The sequence below is a fragment of the Semicossyphus pulcher genome, unplaced genomic scaffold (genome assembly GCF_022749685.1).
Source record: "Semicossyphus pulcher isolate SPU_LCO1_2020_fin unplaced genomic scaffold, fSemPul1.0.p SCAF_10, whole genome shotgun sequence".
Lineage (NCBI taxonomy): Eukaryota > Metazoa > Chordata > Actinopteri > Labriformes > Labridae > Semicossyphus > Semicossyphus pulcher.
The window spans coordinates 4,380,844-4,401,748 of NW_027211604.1; the positions used below are offsets into that span (position 1 = coordinate 4,380,844).

The 20,905-nt window shown below is 41.7% G+C and overlaps 1 protein-coding gene across 2 annotated transcripts; it reads left to right on the forward strand.

The window, feature by feature from the left end:
* The first annotated feature begins 91 nt into the window (after positions 1-91).
* Positions 92-20,560, forward strand: ap2b1 (adaptor related protein complex 2 subunit beta 1). 2 transcript variants are annotated; one of them, XM_069665927.1, is made up of 22 exons: positions 92-176; positions 2,193-2,247; positions 2,418-2,523; positions 3,133-3,268; positions 3,573-3,818; positions 4,675-4,865; positions 5,038-5,259; positions 5,368-5,488; positions 6,492-6,587; positions 6,893-7,008; positions 7,186-7,351; positions 7,480-7,578; positions 7,951-8,210; positions 9,380-9,572; positions 11,251-11,292; positions 12,153-12,305; positions 13,537-13,682; positions 13,837-13,966; positions 14,120-14,204; positions 14,442-14,528; positions 16,449-16,603; positions 18,053-20,560. In XM_069665927.1, exons 2-22 carry the CDS (start codon positions 2,211-2,213, stop codon positions 18,125-18,127), a joined length of 2,862 nt encoding a protein of 953 aa, XP_069522028.1. In that variant the 5' UTR covers positions 92-176; positions 2,193-2,210; the 3' UTR covers positions 18,128-20,560. The 2 variants fall into 2 exon arrangements, with proteins under 2 accessions (XP_069522028.1, XP_069522037.1); XM_069665936.1 differs by lacking the exon at positions 11,251-11,292.
* Positions 20,561-20,905: the final 345 nt, after the last annotated feature.

Here is a 20,905-nt window from a genome sequence, read left to right on the forward strand (position 1 = left end):
ATCTGTGGCACAATACATGGAAACCTTATCGCCGCCCAAGAGGGAAGTTATCCAGTTTCCTATGACAGTGAACGCACCGTCACGATCCAGATTCTCCATCTTCCTCCAACCAGGCAAGGGACCAACCTGCGTCTTGCACCCACTGTAACATTTCCCGCTGATATACACTCCACAAGGTATCTGTTATATTTTTCAGATCAACATTTTAGCAACGTTGTTGTAATTTTCTTTGTCTTCGTGTCGATCAGTCAGCTTGGCAGCGCATCACATACGTAACATAACATAGCCCCTGTTCGCAGCAGTGGAAACTGGGCCGCTGATCACTTTTATGTTTTAATGTCAGATTGTATGCTATAGCATTACAAGTCACACCCCAAATGGAAATGCTTACTGGTGCTGGTTACGGAAGAGTTGAATGGAATTATATCGTTAGTTTGACGCCCTTAGCTAGCTGCTGTTGCCTGTCAAGAGGCGACATTAGCGTTAGCGGCAATCATTAAACTGGTGCATTTAACGTTAGCATGCAGCAAGCTAACGTTAGCTAAATGAAACTGATGCTAATTTGACGTTTGAGAGAGGTCAAACGATAACACACCCAGCGCGTTATCATAAATATTATGGCTAATATAGTGCTGATTTAGCTATAATTAAACAAGGGAAGCCACGACATTTTTCAGGATGTTACGTTAACTAGCTAGCTGTTTGTGTGTACGTTAAGTTCAGTTATGTGTAGTGAAGCAGATGAAACTTTAAGTTACCTTTACGTTAGCTACCTAATGTTTACTTCATGTTAAAAAGTATCTTAGTAACAGTATGCGAATCGCAAGCAAGCTAACGTTAGCACCTTTCCGTGAACACATCTGTGACAGCGCAAAATGCCATTGCCAGAATGAGCAAAGAAAATTAACTGCTTGTACATGGTTTACGAAATCCACTATACACTGTTTACTTTGTTTTTGTGTTGTATTTTTTTGCGCATTCATGAGTACAAAGGGGCAATTGTTATCAGTTTTATACTGACATACCGATAGACTGCATACATATGAATAATATCATTATCTGCTTCTGGGAAAGTTGTATAACAGTATTGTGGAACCTAATGCTTGGGATTATTTCCCCCCATTCAGTCACAACTTCAACAGATATTGGGTGATAAAGCTTGGCATTTCAGTTTGTCCCAAAGGTGTTCGACAGGGTTTACCTGTGCCGGCCTGTTATGTTTTCCCACAACTAACTTGGAAAACATTTCTCAGTGAATCGTGGTTTTTGCAGGAAAGGGCGTTTCCTAAAAGTTGGAAGCAAAATATAATCTAACCCTGCTTTTTTGAATGCCAAAGCTCATCAGTCCAGGGATACTGTGATTTAAACCACTCCCAACATTATCTTAAGTGAACCATGTCATCAAGGTCTCTGGGCCGACTTTGCTTCCTGAGGCAGTTTGGAACTTGTCTATGAGTGTTGCAATGAAGGATTTGAAATAATATGTAATGCACTCGGTGGTCTGGTTCTGCAAGCTTGTGTGTGAAACTGCTTCACATGTAGAGTGGTTGTTACTCCAATCCTACTGTCTTATCAAACACTTATCACTTTCACAGACATCCTGTGCCAGTGCCACATCGAAATTCATTGTGCACTTAAGTGTAACCTATTTTACTATTGTACCTGTTTGTCAGTGGCCAATACTGTCAGTGATGTGTGACTGATAGCAGCTTAAATGTCAGTGAGACATTTAAGGGCTGCTTTTGTGTTTTTTTCCCCCATAGCCTCTTATTTTGAAATCTATAGAGGAAATTGAAAAGAGAGTATGTAGGTAAATAATATGCAAATGTGCAATTGTAAATGCAAACTGGCAAACGCAACTGATAATAACTGCTTCAATGTCAATCTTTTATTTTGTTTTTTGAATCCAGTCTAAGTCCACTATGGATCTGTATGTTGTAATTACCAATAATAATGTTTATTGATAATGTTAGAGGCAGGACTGCAAACTAAATTACCAAGCTTTCCTAGTATGTGGTTGGATTGTTACATATGGTCACACATCAGATTAAGCAGTAAAGGACAGAGAAATCAAATGGATATCGAATTAGTAAATTGTCATTGTATGTGAAAAGGGGAATTGAGAATGATTAAAGGGGATCATTAATGCAGATTTTGCTCATGGCATAATACAGTGTAATTCTTCTGTACAGGTTTAGAGGACCACAATCATGACGGACTCCAAATATTTCACAACAAACAAAAAAGGTGAGTAAGGAAGGAGTTGGTAATTTTCAATGCCTCTACTGCAGAATTCATTTAATCCTTACACGTGCAGTCCTTTCATTTCTAATTGAAGTAGCTTGAAGTTTGGTAAAGCGTCATATTTCTCACCGTCATCACTTGGTGCTGCTGCAAATGTGTGATTCATTTTGCAGGGGAGATCTTTGAACTGAAGGCAGAGCTGAACAATGAGAAGAAGGAGAAGAGAAAAGAGGCGGTGAAGAAGGTCATCGCTGCCATGACCGTCGGCAAGGATGTCAGGTAACAGAAGAAAATGTAAACTATTACATAAACCAGACATTATTATGAAAAATCAACCGCATGTTTTTTACACATACTCATAGAAAAGGTTTATATTAAAGAAAAAACTGAAAAAGGTGTTATAATGTGGTAATAACAAACATTAAATTGTGACAGGATCGGCTTTTCTGTCTGCTGTCTCCCATCTGCTTTGGGGACGGGTGCCTGTATCTAATTATGATTAGTCAACGCAGTGGAAAAGCAAGTCAGACCCTTGTGCCAAAGCATCAGAAGGTCCTTAAAAGTGAACACTGAAGTAAACACAGACAGTGGTTGAAATAGGAATGTAAGGAATGCGGAAAAACAGTTAGTGGAGAGCTTGGAGCTCTGCCCAGACCTTTGACATCTGGCTAACAGCCTCACAAATCAGGCATCAAATTGGGAACATGTTTTGTGACGTTTGAAAAATGAGGACCCCCCTCAGAAGCTTGATCCTTTTACCACTTTCAGAGTTTGCAACCAACACCTGAGAGTATATATGCCTTTAGGGTGGCGTGTTGCTGATTTGCTCATTATGTAAACATAAGATGAATGAAAGACTCTGACGGATGCCGTTTGCTGTGCTGCCAGTTCTTTGTTCCCAGATGTGGTGAACTGCATGCAGACCGACAACCTGGAGCTGAAGAAGTTGGTGTACCTGTACTTGATGAACTACGCTAAGAGCCAGCCTGACATGGCCATCATGGCTGTCAACAGCTTCGTCAAGGCAAGGCCCTATACATGCTTCATATGTCTTTTCAATGTGACTACATCTCTACACAGAGACATTAGAATGTTTGTTAAAGCTGTTTTTTCCCTGTTAACCCACAAAGCCACAGTGTAGGGAAACAGTATGGGCTACTAGTTGATCATTCATCAGCTGAAAAATTATGTTGAACACAAAAGGAATACATTTAAGATGTAATAATTGCTCCAGCTAAGACATAGAAGGTTATGAACTTTCACCTTTGGGTTACAGTGGGATATGACTCAATTAAATAACAACCTTAATGTCTTGTCTCGCCCTGCAGGACTGTGAGGATCCCAACCCTCTGATCCGTGCTCTGGCTGTCCGCACCATGGGCTGCATCCGGGTGGACAAGATCACCGAGTACCTGTGTGAGCCGCTGAGGAAGTGCCTGAAGGACGAGGATCCATACGTGAGGAAGACAGCAGCTGTTTGTGTGGCCAAACTTCATGACATCAACGCCCAGATGGTGGAGGACCAGGGCTTCCTGGACTCCCTGAGAGATCTCATTGCTGACTCAAATCCCATGGTATGAGTCAGTTCCTTTCAGTCTGAGCTGTATTTTCTGTAGTTTTTATTTTTAGATTTTATTTCTTGGGTATCGTGTCAGTTGTTTGCCAAGTCCCGCTGTTGCTGTGGCGTCTTTTTCAAAGTAATCTTTCAGTTTATACCTGGCCTTAGCACTTTTAGATGTACTGGTTAATTTCTAGCTTTTTACTGACTGTAGTGTGTGTCCAGCGGGTGAATATTAAACCTAAGTCTAAAGCCGCTTTCCCACTGGTCAAAAAACCCACTAGCACCCGCTAACAGCTGGCTTTTTTGCTTAGTGGGAAAGGCTACACTCCGCATTCAATTAATAATTAACACTTCGGCTCCGATCGGCATCGATGGGAACACAAAACCCGTGTCGACCTGCTAATCTCTGTTGTCTTTCTGGCGCCATACTATGCTCCGTCTGTAACTTCTCTGACTCCTTGTCATCTCGGCTACAAATTCCACCCGTCTCCGTCCGAACAGCACTCGAACATTGTTCCAAATTTGTTGGCGCAGAGTTTGATAAACAGACTGAATGAGTAATAGATACAATAAAGACCTAACCACCGTAACATCTTCACTGTTTACTAACCCTGTTAACCCACAGCAAAAGAGAGACCGAAAGCAGGTCTTCCCAGGTCTGAAAAGCCTGCGTCAACATTCTAATTTCAGTTGGAAAGGGGTATAAGTAATATTTAACCTGCCTTTACAGGAAGAGGAAATGTTCTGACCTTTCTTTCTGTTAGCCTGATTGTCATTTGGCCAACAGTGATGAACAATGCTCTTTTGAACCCCTAAAGATCCAACTTGTATAATAGCTCCAGAGTTTTCACACCCTCTCCGTCCTTTAGGTTGTGGCCAATGCAGTTGCTGCCCTGTCCGAGATCAGCGAGTCTCACCCCAACAGCAACCTGCTGGACCTCAACCCCCAGAACATCAACAAGCTGCTGACGGCTCTGAACGAGTGCACAGAGTGGGGACAGATCTTCATCCTGGACTGTTTGTCCAACTACAACCCCAAGGATGAGCGCGAGGCCCAAAGGTAGCTATCGCAATCTTTACACTTTGAAGCTGTATTTTATTAATTCCTGATCAGTCTGCTGTTTTTGAAAGCAACCAGCTCAGCTGCTATAAATCACTTGTTGACACTCATACTTGATTCAGATTAGTGTCTCCCTCCATGACTCTCACCTTTCCCTCCTTCACTTTCAAAGCATCTGTGAGCGCGTCACTCCCCGGCTGTCTCACGCCAACTCAGCCGTGGTGCTGTCAGCCGTCAAGGTGCTGATGAAGTTCTTAGAGCTGCTGCCCAAGGACTCCGACTACTACAACACCCTGCTGAAGAAGTTATCCCCACCGCTGGTCACTTTACTCTCCGGAGAGCCTGAGGTCCAGTACGTGGCTCTGAGGAACATCAACCTCATTGTGCAGAAAAGGTGTGTGGTCAGATCGTGTTTATAAAACTATCAAGCTTTCTACTTCTTAAGAACTATCACTAACTCAAATTCTTTAGGATCACATCTGATGTCTTTCTTTGTGTGCAGGCCTGAGATCCTGAAGCAGGAGATCAAGGTCTTCTTTGTCAAATACAACGACCCGATCTATGTGAAACTGGAGAAACTGGACATCATGATCCGCTTGGCTTCTCAGGCCAACATTGCTCAGGTATGTCATATAAAACTCAACTTGGGAACTTTATTTATATTCTTTTATCATAATTATTCTTTTATTATAACTATTATATTTGAATATTTCTTTTTATAATTTAAAGTGGTGATCTCAAAGATCTCAGTTTCATTCTCTTTGGCGGCATCTATGGCGATAAACGGTAATTGCCGGAGCACACTTCCCAGATATCCAGACAGTGCTGCATGTGCTACGTCCACGGTTGGCTCCGGTTGTAACTCTTGATTTTCCTGGCTGACGGTCGCTTTCCTTTTCAGACTGTTTGCTTCATCTGAGCGTCGAGTTTGTTTCTTTTTCTTTGGTTTTTCACTTCCTGTTGAAGTTGTATCTGTAGTCATCCATCTTTTCTTTGTTTGTTCAGCCATAGTAGATTACTGTTTACTCGCAACACTTGCAGAGAGCGGAAAAGCAGCCGCTTAGCTCCACCTACCCTCTCTGGCAGACCAACCACTGCTGGGTGATGGAAAACACGTCACTAACTGGGCGCCACTTTTTACCGCGAGAGTCGCCACTGACACCCAGTCTGTAATACTGCAAATGCAAAGGCTGTCATCAGCGGGCCACAGGCTCACCATTGTGTTACCTCATTCGGTGATAGATAGAGACTTAACAGACATCTATTTAAATGAAAATCTTTGAGATTATATCTTTAAAATAAGAAATAAAAAATGAAAGGACTGTCTGACAGACTTACTTACTTGATCCCGAGGGAAATTCAGGTGGGCATATTTTTCATGCAGTAAAAGAGGTGGCATATTTTGAAATCTGGGGCTTAAAAGACCAAAATATCTGATTTCCGAATTGTACTTTTTGTATATGTGTCAATGCACATGCAGCATTCCAGTGAACTACATTAGAAGATTAACTATTTGTTGTTGTCCATTGTTAATAAAAGGTTGAGCTAAAATGTGTATTTTGATAAAGACATTTAAAAGCTGTATTGGATATGTATGTGGTGTTATATCTCTGCTGTCACTTTCAGGTGCTGGCTGAACTGAAGGAATACGCCACAGAGGTGGACGTCGACTTTGTCCGCAAAGCTGTGCGAGCCATCGGACGCTGTGCCATCAAAGTGGAGGTAAAACACTCAGTCATTGCTGATCTCTACAGTCTTGTGTGGATGGTGGCCCAAGAATTTTAATTAGCATTGTGATAGTAGCATAATGATAGTATAGCTGACAATAGCTCAGTCACTGCTTTCCTCAGAAAGAATTCATCTTTACATAGAAAGAGAAATCTGTTCTCCCACATTGCTTTAATTTTTTTACTTGTTCTGTATCAAACAGTACAACAAACAAATTAAAGCGATGTGTTCTCTGATGTGTTATTATGACCTTTTTACAAGTAGTGCTGAAATGCTGCCTCTGTCCTCTTCCTCTTCAGCAATCAGCCGAGCGCTGTGTCAGCACCCTGCTGGACCTGATCCAGACCAAGGTCAACTACGTGGTTCAGGAGGCTATTGTGGTCATCAGGGACATCTTCCGCAAGTACCCCAACAAGTACGTCTCCCACTTAACACCTGAGAACTGTTAAACAAGTAACAACCACTAAGTAGCCAGTGTTTAACATAAACTCTGCTAGATGACATAAGTCATCCAGGACTGTCGAGTGAGGTTTTTTCATATCGTGTGGCAGGTAATTCTGACCATTGAGATACTTGTTTTTGTTTCTCTCAGGTATGAAAGCATCATTGCCACCCTGTGTGAGAACCTGGACTCCCTGGATGAGCCTGATGCTCGTGCTGCTATGATCTGGATCGTTGGCGAGTACGCCGAGAGGATCGACAACGCTGACGAGCTGCTGGAGAGCTTCCTCGAGGGCTTCCACGATGAGAGCACTCAGGTGGGTTCACACGGTAACGCTTTGCTCGTTTCCACCTCCCGCAGCTAACATGAGATATGGACCTTGGGAGGTTCTGTACACTGAAAAGATATACCACACTACATATAAGCGTGTGCTCTAATTCACAGGTCCAGCTCACTCTGCTGACTGCCATTGTCAAGCTTTTCCTGAAGAAGCCGTCAGAGACTCAAGAGTTGGTGCAGCAGGTCCTCAGCCTGGCTACTCAGGTGAGTCTCTTTATTCTGAAGAAGTGCAGAAATTAAATTATTTTCAATGCAAATCTGGTTCTTCAAATTAGAGAAATACAAAAAACAACTCAAATATTTTGTATCTTCACTTTTATTTGAGTTGTTTTTTGCATTTCTCTAATTTGTACTGGAGCTATCTGGAACTATAATTTCCTTTGGGATTAATAAAGTTCTCTCTTATCTTATCTTCTGTTATGGCTGCTCTCTTACATGCACCCTCTGAAATGCATAGCTTTCTGTAGCTTAAAAAATTGTTTTGTTTGTTTTTATTTTACCCAAGTTCTCTCTCTCTTTGCTACTAGTCCAAAATGTTTCTTTCAAGATTTAATTTCACTTTATGCTCCTCTGCAGGACTCCGACAACCCTGACCTGCGTGACAGGGGCTACATTTACTGGCGTCTGTTGTCCACCGACCCTGTGACCGCCAAGGAGGTGGTGTTGTCCGAGAAGCCCCTGATCTCAGAGGAGACGGACCTGATCGAGCCCACCCTGCTGGACGAGCTCATCTGCCACATCGGCTCCCTGGCTTCTGTCTATCACAAACCCCCCAGCGCCTTTGTCGAGGGAAGCCACGGAATCCACCGGAAACACCTTCCTGTGCAGCACAGCAGGTCAGACATACGCATGTAGGAAGGAAGCGTGCAAGACTAAAGTGCTGTATATGCAACTAAATCAACGCTCACTAGATCTCAGGGTGTCACCCTTAGCCTCTTGAGCAATGCTGTATGGCCTAAAAGCGGTTTATGCAGGAATGGAGCTCACACATTCTGCCGTACTCAATATGTGTTTTCATCACACTCCGGTCCATATTTCATGCCACATTTTATACTCCGCTGACTGTTCTGGTGAAGCAGGACATTACGCAACACGCTGAAGATATTGCGCAGGTCTCACTGATATTCAAAAGGGAAGAAATATCTTCTGTGTCTTGTGTCCTTTAAAAAGAAACTTCTGTTCACACGATGACAGAGAAACTGTAAAATCCTAATTGACAGTTTTGCCTCTATCCCTGTTCTTAGTTTAATCGGTTTTGGTGACAAAAAAATGCCCCACACGTGATTTAAAATGATCTGCAGTGCTTTGCAGAATAGTATTAGGAGTATTAGGACACTTTAAAGCTGCTTTCCTCCAGATCTTCCACTAAACCCAATTTCTATTAGTATTTATGGCTATTTTTAGCCTCAGCATGTCAAACTTTTCAGTTTTAATCAGGAAATTTTTTAGGGATGCACGATATTATCGGCACGTTATCGGATATCGGCCAACACGCCGATATAATTAACCGATAAAATAATGGGCTGCTGCATACGTGATTAAATGCCCGACCTCGGCACAATGTCCCCGGCGCGAAGAAGACCTGCGCGGTGCAGCGTGATGACGTCACGTGTGTCTACCTGCAGCATGAGAGCGTTAGAAGCCAAAATGTCCATGGTGTGGAAGTTTTTCAAAGTGTCCGAAATTTCGGTGATGCGAGGAGGAGCCAAGGCAAAGTCTTTCAACACTACAAACTTGATTAACCATCTCAAGACCCGTCACTCCGACCGTTGTAACAAATGTGATAAGAGTGTCACCATTATACTGTACGCTAATTCCAATACAGAAGAGAGTTGATGATCTCTGCAATTAGGTGTGCGGGGAAAAAATATCGGTATCGGTAATCGGTTCAATGAGTTGTAAAATATCGGCATATCGGATATCGGCAAAAAATCCAATATCTTGCATCCCTAATATTTTTATTGAACCTGTCTCGTACTTCTCCCTCTGTTTCCTCCTACGACAGCATTGACACTGGTGAGAGCCCAGTGAGCAGTGGGCCAGCGGCTGCCATGGATCAGCCACATGTGATCCCCAGCCAGGGTGACCTGCTGGGAGACCTGCTGAACCTGGACCTGGGCCCGCCAGTCAATGTGCCCCAGGTCTCCTCCATGCAGATGGGTGCGGTGGACCTACTGGGAGGAGGCCTGGACAGTTTGGTGAGCTCAAGCACACACAGACAGACGCACAATCATTTTCTTGTTGAGTGGAAGCATATGTTTAACGTGGATGAAGACCCCGATCCCCAAGAGTAACGATAATTTCTATTTACAGATTCTACACAGAAATTCAGACTCTGTATGCAGGGATGTGGGTTTGAGGGACGCACGTGTTCTGATTTCCGTTTGTTCTACGCTTGTAGTCGAGAGTAGTAATGAGCAATCACACATCAGCAGGCTGCGGCGTATTACATGCATTGCCTCCATGGAACGTAATACACGTAATAACATCCCGGTTCCCATCAGCAGCTATCTGACCACGATTTAACTTCTTACTAGTCTCTATAAACAGACATCTGCATGCTAACAGCTAACAATCTGTTCTAGATCTAAAATTCAACTTGAGATGAATTCCCTTGACACTGACGAAAGCCGTTCAGCGTTCAGATTTTCAGACTTCCTCGAATGCATCAGAAATGATGGCTCCGACCTCCGATCAACAAACTTCTCATTTAAACTAGTTTTCCTCTTACCTTGAGGACAGACCTGACAAAGCTTCATATTGACTTTTTAATAATCTGCATCATGATGTTCATCATGTTGTTATTTCAGCAAACCTACGAGCCCTTAATTAAAGTCAATCACAAAAAAATGGCTAAACCGTGTTCACCTTTGTCCCCAGAGGCTATATCGTTGTCAGACTGTAGCCGATCGGATCTGAAAGTTGTTTTGAGTTGCACGTCCAAAGGTCAATAACCTGATCTTAATCTTTAGATCTGTAAGTTTCAGTATTTAAAGATTTAAATATCCAACTGGGAACCAATCGGTTTGGGGCTAATTGCCACAGTCAGGGTATTGAAGGCAAAGGAGCAGGTGTTAGATCGCCCAAAACAACACAAAAATGTAGAATAACGTCAGCCTGATCCTTTAAATCTTAACCTCAATAGATTGCACCCACTTTCTTTGTACATTAAACATAGATTAACGATTCTGAACATAGTTTATCTGTGCTGATTAATGTGAGGCTTTTTCCTGTGACAGGTGAGGAACATTGTCTATATAATGTGTTTTTAAAAACCTGTAAGTCAGCAATTTCATGATAGTTCCTCTTTTAATCTCTCTGAAATGTCTGCTCGTCTCTTTCCTCTGATTCTGACTGATTCATTGGTCACGACGGGGAGCATAATGCAACACTCTATCATCTTGTTTTATTTATATAGTGCAGATTTATGTATGTTGTTATGCAGATTTCTGATTTTTGTGTCTCTGTTGTATATTTTATTTTGCATAACACGATGAAAATACTCTGAAACTTCAAATGTATCATATATATCACTCTGAAATGAAATGTTTAAAAAGTATTGAATACATCTGGTACATTAACATGTTACTAAGTGTTTTTTAACACAGAGCTACTTCAAGCCTTTTTGTACCTTTCTCTGTTAATGGTCGCTTTTCCACCTCTTCAAGCCGCTGGAATAACTGGACTTCCTGATAATCTTCAAGGTCTAATTATTTAATGTCTGAATAACAACGCTGCTGTTTCTCCCAGAAAGTGAGGGCTCCTCTTGATGGGTTGCGGTTGCTAAGAAAGTCTCTGTCTCTGTCTTTGTTTGTGTGTTTGGTCTTTCTGTGATGTTTGGATGCTGTCTTTGGGGGCCTCTCTTCTCTCCTGTAGCTGGGGGGAGACCTGGGCGGAGGTGTTGGGGGAAGTCCAGCAGTAAGTCCAGCCCTTCTGTTTGGCTGTCTGCCTGTCTGCATGCTGCATGCTTACTTTATTTAACCCATCACACTCTAAAAAACAACCTCTTCAGGGTTTCACCATGTTTTTTTAAACCTGGCTTGTTCGTCTCACACGCAAGTATTTCAGTTAGAGGACCACATAGATATTTATGCATGTTTTAGCCCCTTTCTGGCAGGGAAAGGTCGTCTCATTTCTGTCTGGATTGACAATGTTTAAACGTAAGGCTATGAAATGGATCATTTACGTTTCAATCAGTAGCTCGGTTGGAAAAACACAGCACCACTGTCGCTGACTTTATCCAAATTTACCCAAATCTGAAAGAGAATTCTTCTAAGGAGTTAAATTATTCCTCTCATGTAAACATTTGCTGATTGGTCTGTTATAGGCAATATTACAAAATGTACCTGTGCTGTAGTTTTTGCTACATTTATAGATTTTGCCACACCATTAACAATGTGTGTAAATATGGCTTTTATTCCTCAGGTTGTTTTAGGACAGTGTATGCAAGTAGGACTGCTCTATAGAAACATTACAGTTTATATTAATTAGCTTTAATCTGTTAAATAGCTTTGTAAGTGATAAAACTCTTCAAACCGCAGAAAGGACTCACATCACACTTTCTCTGTCATAAGGGCTTTAGCTAATCACTAATGTTGCTAAAGTTCAGATGTTGTCATTACTAAAAAGTGTTATTGCCTCTTCCTTCAGCATGACGTCAGTTTGTGATTCTGTCTGTAGGTTTTAGCAAATTGTAAAGTTGTCCGGGATGCTTATTTAAATCCTGGTTTCTTATTTTGTGTGTTTTTGTTTGTGTGTTTTTGTTGTGATTGCTTTAGGTGGGGCAGAACTTCATCCCCTCATCTGTCCCAAGTACTTTTGCTCCGTCACCTACACCAGCACCTCCTGCTGTCAGCAGCGGCCTCAACGACTTGTTTGAGCTCTCCACAGGCATGGCCATCACCACTGGAGGCTACGTCGCCCCCAAAGCAGTGAGTTCCCGTAACTTCTGTCTCAGTTCGTGGGCCAGAATCCATTTAAATAAGTGCATTTAATAAATGACATACTAATGTGCTCACTAAGATAGAGCACTTAATTAATCCCGGAGGGGAAAGAAGTTATCATAGAAATAAATGTGTGCCATAATGTGTTGTTTACATTCACAACAGGCTGCAAGAAAAAAATAAAAAGCCACATAAATCAAAAACACTTCTGCGTGTGTGTGTGTGTGTGTGTGTGTGTGTGTGTGTGTGTGTGTGTGTGTGTGTGTGTGTGTGTGTGTGTGTGTGTGTGTGTGTGTGTGTGTGAGTGTGCGTGTGTGTGTGTGTGTGTGTGTGTGTGTGTTTTAAGCACAGGTGAAAAACTGCAGGTCCACTTTGAGTAATTGATTAATTAGTTTTAAGGTTAATAAAAAAAAACTGCTATTTTATAATTGTAAAGCTCTCGGACGCCTGTGGCATAGTAGATTTTTTTTCTCTGTTGTGACCATATAATGGTAGAATATATTTATTTGTTTGCTGCACGGTGAAGCAGTGGTTAGCTCTGTCGCCTCACAGCTAGAAGGGTTCTAGTTTGAACCCCGGTCTGGACAAAGTGTGTCGAGTTTGCATGTTCTCCCCGTGTATGCAGGGGTCCCTCCGGGTACTCTGGCTTCCTCCCACAGTCCAAAGACATGCTCGTTAAATTCATTGGTGACTCTAAAATTGCCCGTAGGTGTGAATGTTAGCGTGAAAGGTTGTCTGGCTCAACCAGTATGGCGTTGTACCTACATGGGATTAACGTACGTTTGTACTTTCTGGGTAGACAGTAGCTCAGTCTATAGGAACTTGGCTTGGGAACCTGAGGGTGGCCCGTTCAAGTTCCAGTGCAGACCAAGCGTGGAAATTGGGGCTGGTAGCTGGAGAGGTTCCAGTTCCTTTCCTGGGCACTGTTGAGGTGTCCTTGAGCAAGGCACTGAATCCCCAACTGCTCCGGGCGCATGCCCATGTGCAGTCCCTTCACTCTGACATCTCTCCATTAATGCATGTCCAATGGTTCTTGGTTGTGCATGTGTGTGTATTTCAGGCCTATGTTAGTGCATGTTTCTAATAGTGAAAACTTTGAATTTCCCCTCTGGGATTAATAAAGTACACCTCCTCCTCCTCCTCCTCCTCCTCCTCCTCCTCCTCCTCCTCCTCCTCCTCCTCCTCCTTCTTCTTCTTCTTCTTCTTCTTCTTCTACCAGGTATGGCTGCCTGCAGTGAAAGCCAAAGGACTGGAGATCTCCGGCACCTTCTCTCGCCGTCAGGGCCACATGTACATGGACATGTCCTTCACCAACAAGGCCCTGCAACACATGACAGACTTCGCTGTCCAGTTCAACAAGAACAGGTCAGTGAGATGACTATTGTCACATTCAACAACAGTGGAGCTTCTGTATAAGACTGCCTTATACCTCACATATTGGAGTGTTTACTCTCTGACCGGATAAAGGTATTAAAAACCACCAGTGATTTTCATGTGTTCGTTTGTTTCCTTCATGTAGTTTTGGGATGATTCCTACCAGTCCTCTGCCCGTTCACACTCCACTGATGCCCAGCCAGAGTATCGACGTCTCTTTGCCAATCAACACAATTGGTCCGGTCATGAAGATGGACCCACTCAATAATCTGCAGGTACAGACACTGTTGTGGACCGTTTTTTCGAAGTGCACAGGACTAATACGCCATGAAATAAAAATGAAATCTGTTAAGTATGTAATTTCTGTTCTCCCTTCTCCCAGTTGATCCAACATCAAACCCAGTGTTTCTTTGTCTCCTCGTCCACAGGTGGCCGTGAAGAACAGCATCGACGTCTTCTACTTCAGCGTTCTCATCCCTCTCAATATATTCTTTGTTGAGGATGGAAAAATGGGTACGACTGTAATAACTCATAAATAAAACAGCATCACATCTGTCTTTACACCAACACTGTCACACAATGTACAATTACAGTTACAAACGGCTGATAATATGCAGGTAAGTGGGTGAGTCATCTGAGCGAAAAGGAACTGACTATTGTTTGCATCAACCATCTTATTATATGAAGTGTTTAACAATGGAAAAAAAACTAAATCCACAAATATTGATGACTTGTTTTTTCCTTCTTCAGAGCGACAGGTGTTCCTGGCTACCTGGAAAGACATCCCCAATGAGAATGAGCTCCAGTACCAGATAAAGGAGTGCCACTTAAATGCAGGTGTGTGAATGAAATTGTCCTCAGCCGCCCAACTATTTATCTTATGTCGAAGGAGGGAAGCCACTGGGCTTTCTTCAGGCACCCTCGCACCGAGACAAGGATTTAGTTTAAAATGCCTTTATTGAATTAGGGCAACTCTTGTAAAAAACATCAATATTACAGGCGTAAATGCCAGTTTCGACCCTCATCGGGTCTTCCTCAGGGCGTGGCGAGGAAGAGTCATGACACGGAATGTTAGGTGAGGTTCACTTATATATCGCCAAGTGGCCTGGAGGCTGAACTACACCAGCATATGAATAAATACATGAATATTAATCACAGCATCTTATCTTATGTGTTGTTCTTTTACAACAGACAACAACCTTTCTTCTGTGGACAAGTAAAGCTGATGATAATTTGAAATGTGTTGTTGTTTTTTACTTAATGCCACAGAAAGTCTGATGTTTACGGCTAAAACTGTGCCTTCCCTGCCCACTTTGTGTTTTTCTTCCTGAATGCAATTCTTTGTTGAGATTACATCTTCTAACTTTCTCATTGTTGCAGGAAAGTTACAAGAAGAATCATATTTACAGCCCTTAGAGATGGCCTGAGTGCATTACACCTGTTCTATCCAGGAAACATAACTATGTAATACAAACCTGACACTTACTGATCAGTTTAGTTTGCTAATGCCTGGCCCACACTTAGAGATTTTTCCAGTCTTACAGATGTTGAAAATGTGAGAGAGCAAACACTTGACGATCTATAATCATAGATTGAACAGTTTTGTTCCTGTAGTGTGTGGAGAGCAACGATTGCACCAGAACAGCACACCACACACCAACAGATTCATTCACAAACAACCAGAGTTCAACTCTCACAGCTTGAAATCTCGCAAAACTCTTGCAGTCAAATGAGACTTTAGAGTAAACAAACATGGCGGACGACGGGCAGGAAGAATTGGCAATGATAGTTTTTGGACTTTTTACTGAAAATTCAGAAAGAAAAAAGAAAAAACTGAGGATGAAGTGGTGGAGACGGCGTGAACATGGGCTGTACGTTACTTTTTTGCTGCGGTTGTTGTGCTTCCTTCTTCAGTCAGCTCGCTTCTCCATTGGCTATCGCTCTGTTCCACGGGACAATCCACAGACTGCTTGCTCGGCTGTCCTTGGGGTTCCCCCCACACAACTAGATAATGGATCTTAAATATTGAACATGTTTAATGTCATGATTTGAGAACGGCCTTGGGACTTTGTTTATGATTGTGGGTAGGAGGGAATCGAGCCCAAAATCAGCCTGATAATCTTGTAGTGTGTACCCAGCTTAAGGGAACAAGCCTGCACCATGACGGTGGGCTAAAGATGACAGGAGATCACCAAAAGCAATAGAAAGTTTCTTTTTTGTAAAGCATAAAATCATTTGTGAAAGCTTCTGATGTGCATTTATGCACAAATCACAAAGAGCAAAAGACAAACGTGTGAGAGGCTGTAGTAAACATGCAGACAGATAACCTGCCTGCTCTTACACTTCTCTCTGTTTTCTTTCCCCATGCCTATCTTGGGATACTTCAACATTTCCTCTACCACTGTACCAGGACGTCTCCAATTTGCCCATAATTGTGCCACTATTACCCTGTCAGCATGATGGCTGATGAACCCGCAGTGTTTCTTCTTAGCGCGCCCCAGTGTAGTAGACGACCTGGTCTGAAGGTCGCCAGCCACAGTTCATTAATGTCCTCATAGAGCTGAATTTACTGTCCATCCCCTGATAAACCTTTTGCCAGTAGTTTTTTAGATCATATGCACATTAGTGTTAGTATCTATAGAGATTATAGTAGTGGTTACAGCCTCTTGCGTGTGTTTCATGTGCTTCCTCTTTGATTAGTAATTAGATGGTAGCCCCAAGTTGTGCGGTGTGTTGACTCTAACTCTTGTCTTGCAGACACAGTATCAGGGAAGCTGCAGAATAACAACATCTACACAATTGCCAAGAGAAACGTAGAAGGCCAGGACATGCTGTACCAGTCCCTCAAGCTCACCAACGGCATCTGGATCCTGGCTGAACTCCGCATTCAACCTGGCAACCCCAACTACACGGTAGAGTATTCAACAAGTCACGACTGGCATGTAAAGGCTTTTGGCTTTTTGCCTTCATTAGATAGCTGAAGATAGACAGGAAGTGTAGGGAGGAGAGAGTGGGGGATGACATGCACCAAATGACCGGGAGTCGAGCCTACGATCAGTGCGTCGAGTACTTTTGGCCTCTCTGGGACGCCTGCTCTACCAACTGAGCTAAACCAGCAATAAAATACTCTTGACAGCTGACGAGCAGGATCTGTCAAAGATAAATGGGGAAAATTATTACTGACAGAATTTAGATTTTTTACACTCAGGCCCCCAATTAACATTTAATTATATTATCAGTTCATTGTTTGATCTGTAAATGTCCAAACACAGGCCAGTCCTACCTTTCCAAGTCAATGCACACATCTTAAAATGTCTTAATCTTTTGTTACTGACACTGATGGAGAAAGAATAAAAGAGAACCAGCTGCAAACTTTGAATTTGAACTGATCATTTTGGATAAACTGTTGATATTTTTGTACGTTAGTTATAATAATGTGACAGGTCTTATGATCCATGGGTTCTTGTTTAAAATAGGTAAAGAAAGTCAAAGTCACTTTAAAAATAAGAATCAATCATCACTGTTATATAAGCATTTTAAAGTCGAGCTGAAACGACATTTCGAGAGTATCTAGCTTCCGTACCGTGACGTATTTCCGAGTGAAACAGGACGTGCAGGCGGGACATATCATTAGAGGGAATTGATTTGATCGTTGAGAAGTGGGCGTAGACAGACGTTCTCCACAGAGCAGCAGCTAGCTAACTGACCAAGCGTTCTTGGTGCGCTGCGGCTAAATGTTGCAGATTGATTGGTTGAAATAGTTTGGTGCTAACTTACGTAAGCACGCGTGAAATTTAGTTTTATTGGAGGAAAAAAATGATTGGATTTTGATATAAGAATACGAAGAAATGGATTTTCTGTATTTTTTTGGCCTATATTGTCAAATAGATGCACAATATTACCGGGGATGTGATCTAAAAGGATTAAAATGACATTTTTCATTTCACCTCGACTTTAAAGAGGGGGTATTATGCTGTTTCACATTTTAAGACATATATATATATATATATATATATATATATATATATATATATATATATATATAATGTTACAATGTTGGATGTCCCAACTAAACGTGGTTAAAGTTTCAAACCTGTAGGTAAAAGTATGTTGGAGTAATCCCCCGGCGTCTCAGCTCAGTCTGCAGGCTGCTGTGAACGCTGGGTTTCACACAGTTTTTTCTTGGTGACATCACAAAATGCAGCATCAGCAGGCCTCACAGAGTGAAATATGAAGCTTGGAATTAGCAACATATCCCCCCTTTAAAGATAGATTTGGTTGGCTCATAAATCAACATCTTTCAGGTATACAAGTGAAGGTTAATCCTGTTGTAAGTCTGTGTACCTTCTCTGTCTCCACAGCTGTCTCTCAAGTGTCGGGCCCCTGAGGTTTCTCAGTACGTCTACCAGATGTACGACTCTGTGCTGAAGAACTGATCTGCTCTACAGCTTAGCAACTTTGCTTTCTCCTGACACCCAATAGCAGTGTTTTATCATTTTCTGCCATCTACTGCTAACTGCCAAAACAAGGGAATCCAAACAGTTAATGGTGGATACTAAATGTATGGAATATTAGACGTATTTTTCCTCTGTAAATGTCAGTTAATACAAATGTATTGTGGGGGATTACCATGCTGTGGTTCTGTATGTTGTGCTTAAGTCAAATAGTACAAACACTGTTGGTGTTTACTTTCTTTTGGCAGTTGGAGCATTAATGAATTCTTATATTCAAACACCCAATTCAATTTTACCTCCCAGTGAAAACAACCATTCCATCCCTAACTTAGTGTCTTAATGTTGTGAAGATGTGACCGAGTGGGAAAAAAAAGAATCTCCCCAGATTTCACAAAGCCATCGTTTTCTTCTTTTGTACTGTGTGCTGCTCTCATTTGATTTATTTTTGATACTCGCTTTGCTGCAGGTGACCAAACTGAAAAATACCAGTGTTGATTACTTCCTTTAGCCGTTAATGTGTGTGAAGAGTTAAATCCAACAACGTGTCTGTCAGAAGCTACTAATGTCCGTCGTACGAATGGTTGGCCTCCTGGAGCTTGAGACGTGCTAAATTGATAAACAAACATCACATAGACCAACATACTGTTTTTCCTGTTATGGCTTTTACGAGGCTCCTTGAAGTTAATGGGATTTCATACAATAATTGCAGAAAGAAACATTTGACAGCGATTGAAAAAAAGTTGCAAAAAGGAAATGCAGAGATTAGATAAAAGAAGTTAGAAAGCCCAGTGTAACTATTAAAGCACCTGGGAATTGTTATTATCTATACTGCAGGTGAAAACAAAGAAGCACCTCAGTGTTCTTGCAAAGCGCTTCTGTTTGGTGATTAAAGGGTCAAACTAAAAAAGTACATAAAAACTGATATAAAGGATTTGATAGAGAATTTTTAATGCGAAGGAAATCATAAGGCCTTGTGAAGGAATTTCAGTGGCCCTGCTCTGGCATAATAAAGCTAATTTTTATGTATTTAAACATAGTTGCGTTAAATAAACATTTTACTGCACATCCAGTGCAGTGAGTTTAAGTGGAAGGAGGTAAAACCATCCGTAAAACAGACGGACTAGAAGATTCTAACTGGCAAGTTGCCCTTATTTTCAAAAGAAAAGTCTCGTTAGCTTTAAACCACTACACTTACCACTGCAAATATGTGTTATGTGTTAACACACCAGTGTCACTCCATTATAAGAAAACTTGCTCATTCATCTCGCGTCTAATTCTTTTTCTAACTTTTATTGCAACCGCATAGTTGTGCACAACCTTACACACCCTTTACTACATTCCTATTTTTTGTGCATCTACCTCTCTGTGTTCACTTCTACCTGGCTCAGTTGCTTCAATCTTCAGTTCTGTAATGTGACTTACATGTTTTTACCTTTTCTTTTGTTGCTAGTGTTGTTTTTCTTATCTTTATTCCGTTGTTTTCAACTCAGTCTAAACCTGCGGCCAGTCAGCCAAACCAATCGCACAGGACCAAGCACACATGCAATTTAAATGCCAAGCCTATGTCGTAGTCCCCCAGTGTCAATATAACCTCCTACTGTTGGCTTCGTTTGTGCTATAGAACAATAGAGTGCATTCACTCCAAGGCCCAGAGACGCTCAAGTCTAGTGTAGTCAAGTGATGGTGTAGTTTGTGTAGCTAATAAATTAAAATGTTTTGGTATTACCCTGAAAAAGAAATGCCTTGCCTCTATCTATTCAACAGAAAAGGCTGTTTCATCAAATGTGACATCATTTTCCAACGTTAATGTAAAAGACGACGTATATGTGCCTGCATGAGCCCACTGTCCGTGTTATCTTTCATTTACAAACTCATCTCCAAACTTGTGTCTCTTACGTAGATCTCGTGCAGTTTTAAATTGTTGTTTCAAGCACTCCCACAAAGAAAGTATGTCCAAATCTGTTGCCAGCAATACAGAAAACACAGACAGCTATAATACCTTCCAATGAAATGGAACATGTCTACCATCATTGCTGTAACCCTGTTGTAAATTATTTCTCATTGTCACAGAACCACATATGTCAGTAGATTGTTAAACGTATATACTGCATCACTGGTTGTCCAAAAATTTAAACAAGGCAAAGCAGACTTCAGGTCACACTATAGCCTCATCATTTTGTCCAAGTTAACTTTTCTAGTGTCACAGAGCATTTAAAGGATAAGTCTGGTGATATTTAATTGTTTTGTCTTATTGAAAACGAATCCATAGAAAGGCGAAAACAAGGAAATGATTCTAAAAAAAAAGAATTGTCTGTGTATCCAAAGTCTGATATATCTTATTCTGCTGTGTCATAGAGCTCATTTTTGTCCCACAACTACTTAAAACACACCAATAAACCACATTGTTGCACTGGGTGACGGATTCTTTCATTACTGTGAACCACACAATGTAGTGTATTATGTATCTCACACTGACACGCTATTCTACAGCCAACTACTCACAAGAACACCAAACAAATATTGAGTGTATTGACCCAAGGATTCCTGCAATTAACATCCCACAGTCCTCCACTCTACCAACTGGTGCCGCTATCGAAGGTAGCGTGCAGTGTTTTTTTGCAGGGATTTACTTGAACAAGAAAAAATGTCACCACAGCAGCACCCCTACCTGCATGACAACTTAGTTCGTGCTGATAATAAGTTGTGAAGGACTTTATACAATGCGCATGTACACTTGCTTCCATCAACCTGACAAGGATA

What these genes read in the sequence shown, in the direction of transcription:
- ap2b1 (XM_069665927.1), top strand. Translation starts at nt 2,211, where the DNA reads ATGACGGACTCCAAATATTTCACAACAAACAAAAAAG. An exon ending in CTGTCAACAGCTTCGTCAAG is followed by an intron (nt 3,269 to 3,572) that starts GCAAGGCCCTAT and finishes CTCGCCCTGCAG; the next exon opens with GACTGTGAGGATCCCAACCC. An exon ending in GTCCAGTTCAACAAGAACAG is followed by an intron (nt 13,683 to 13,836) that starts GTCAGTGAGATG and finishes TCCTTCATGTAG; the next exon opens with TTTTGGGATGATTCCTACCA.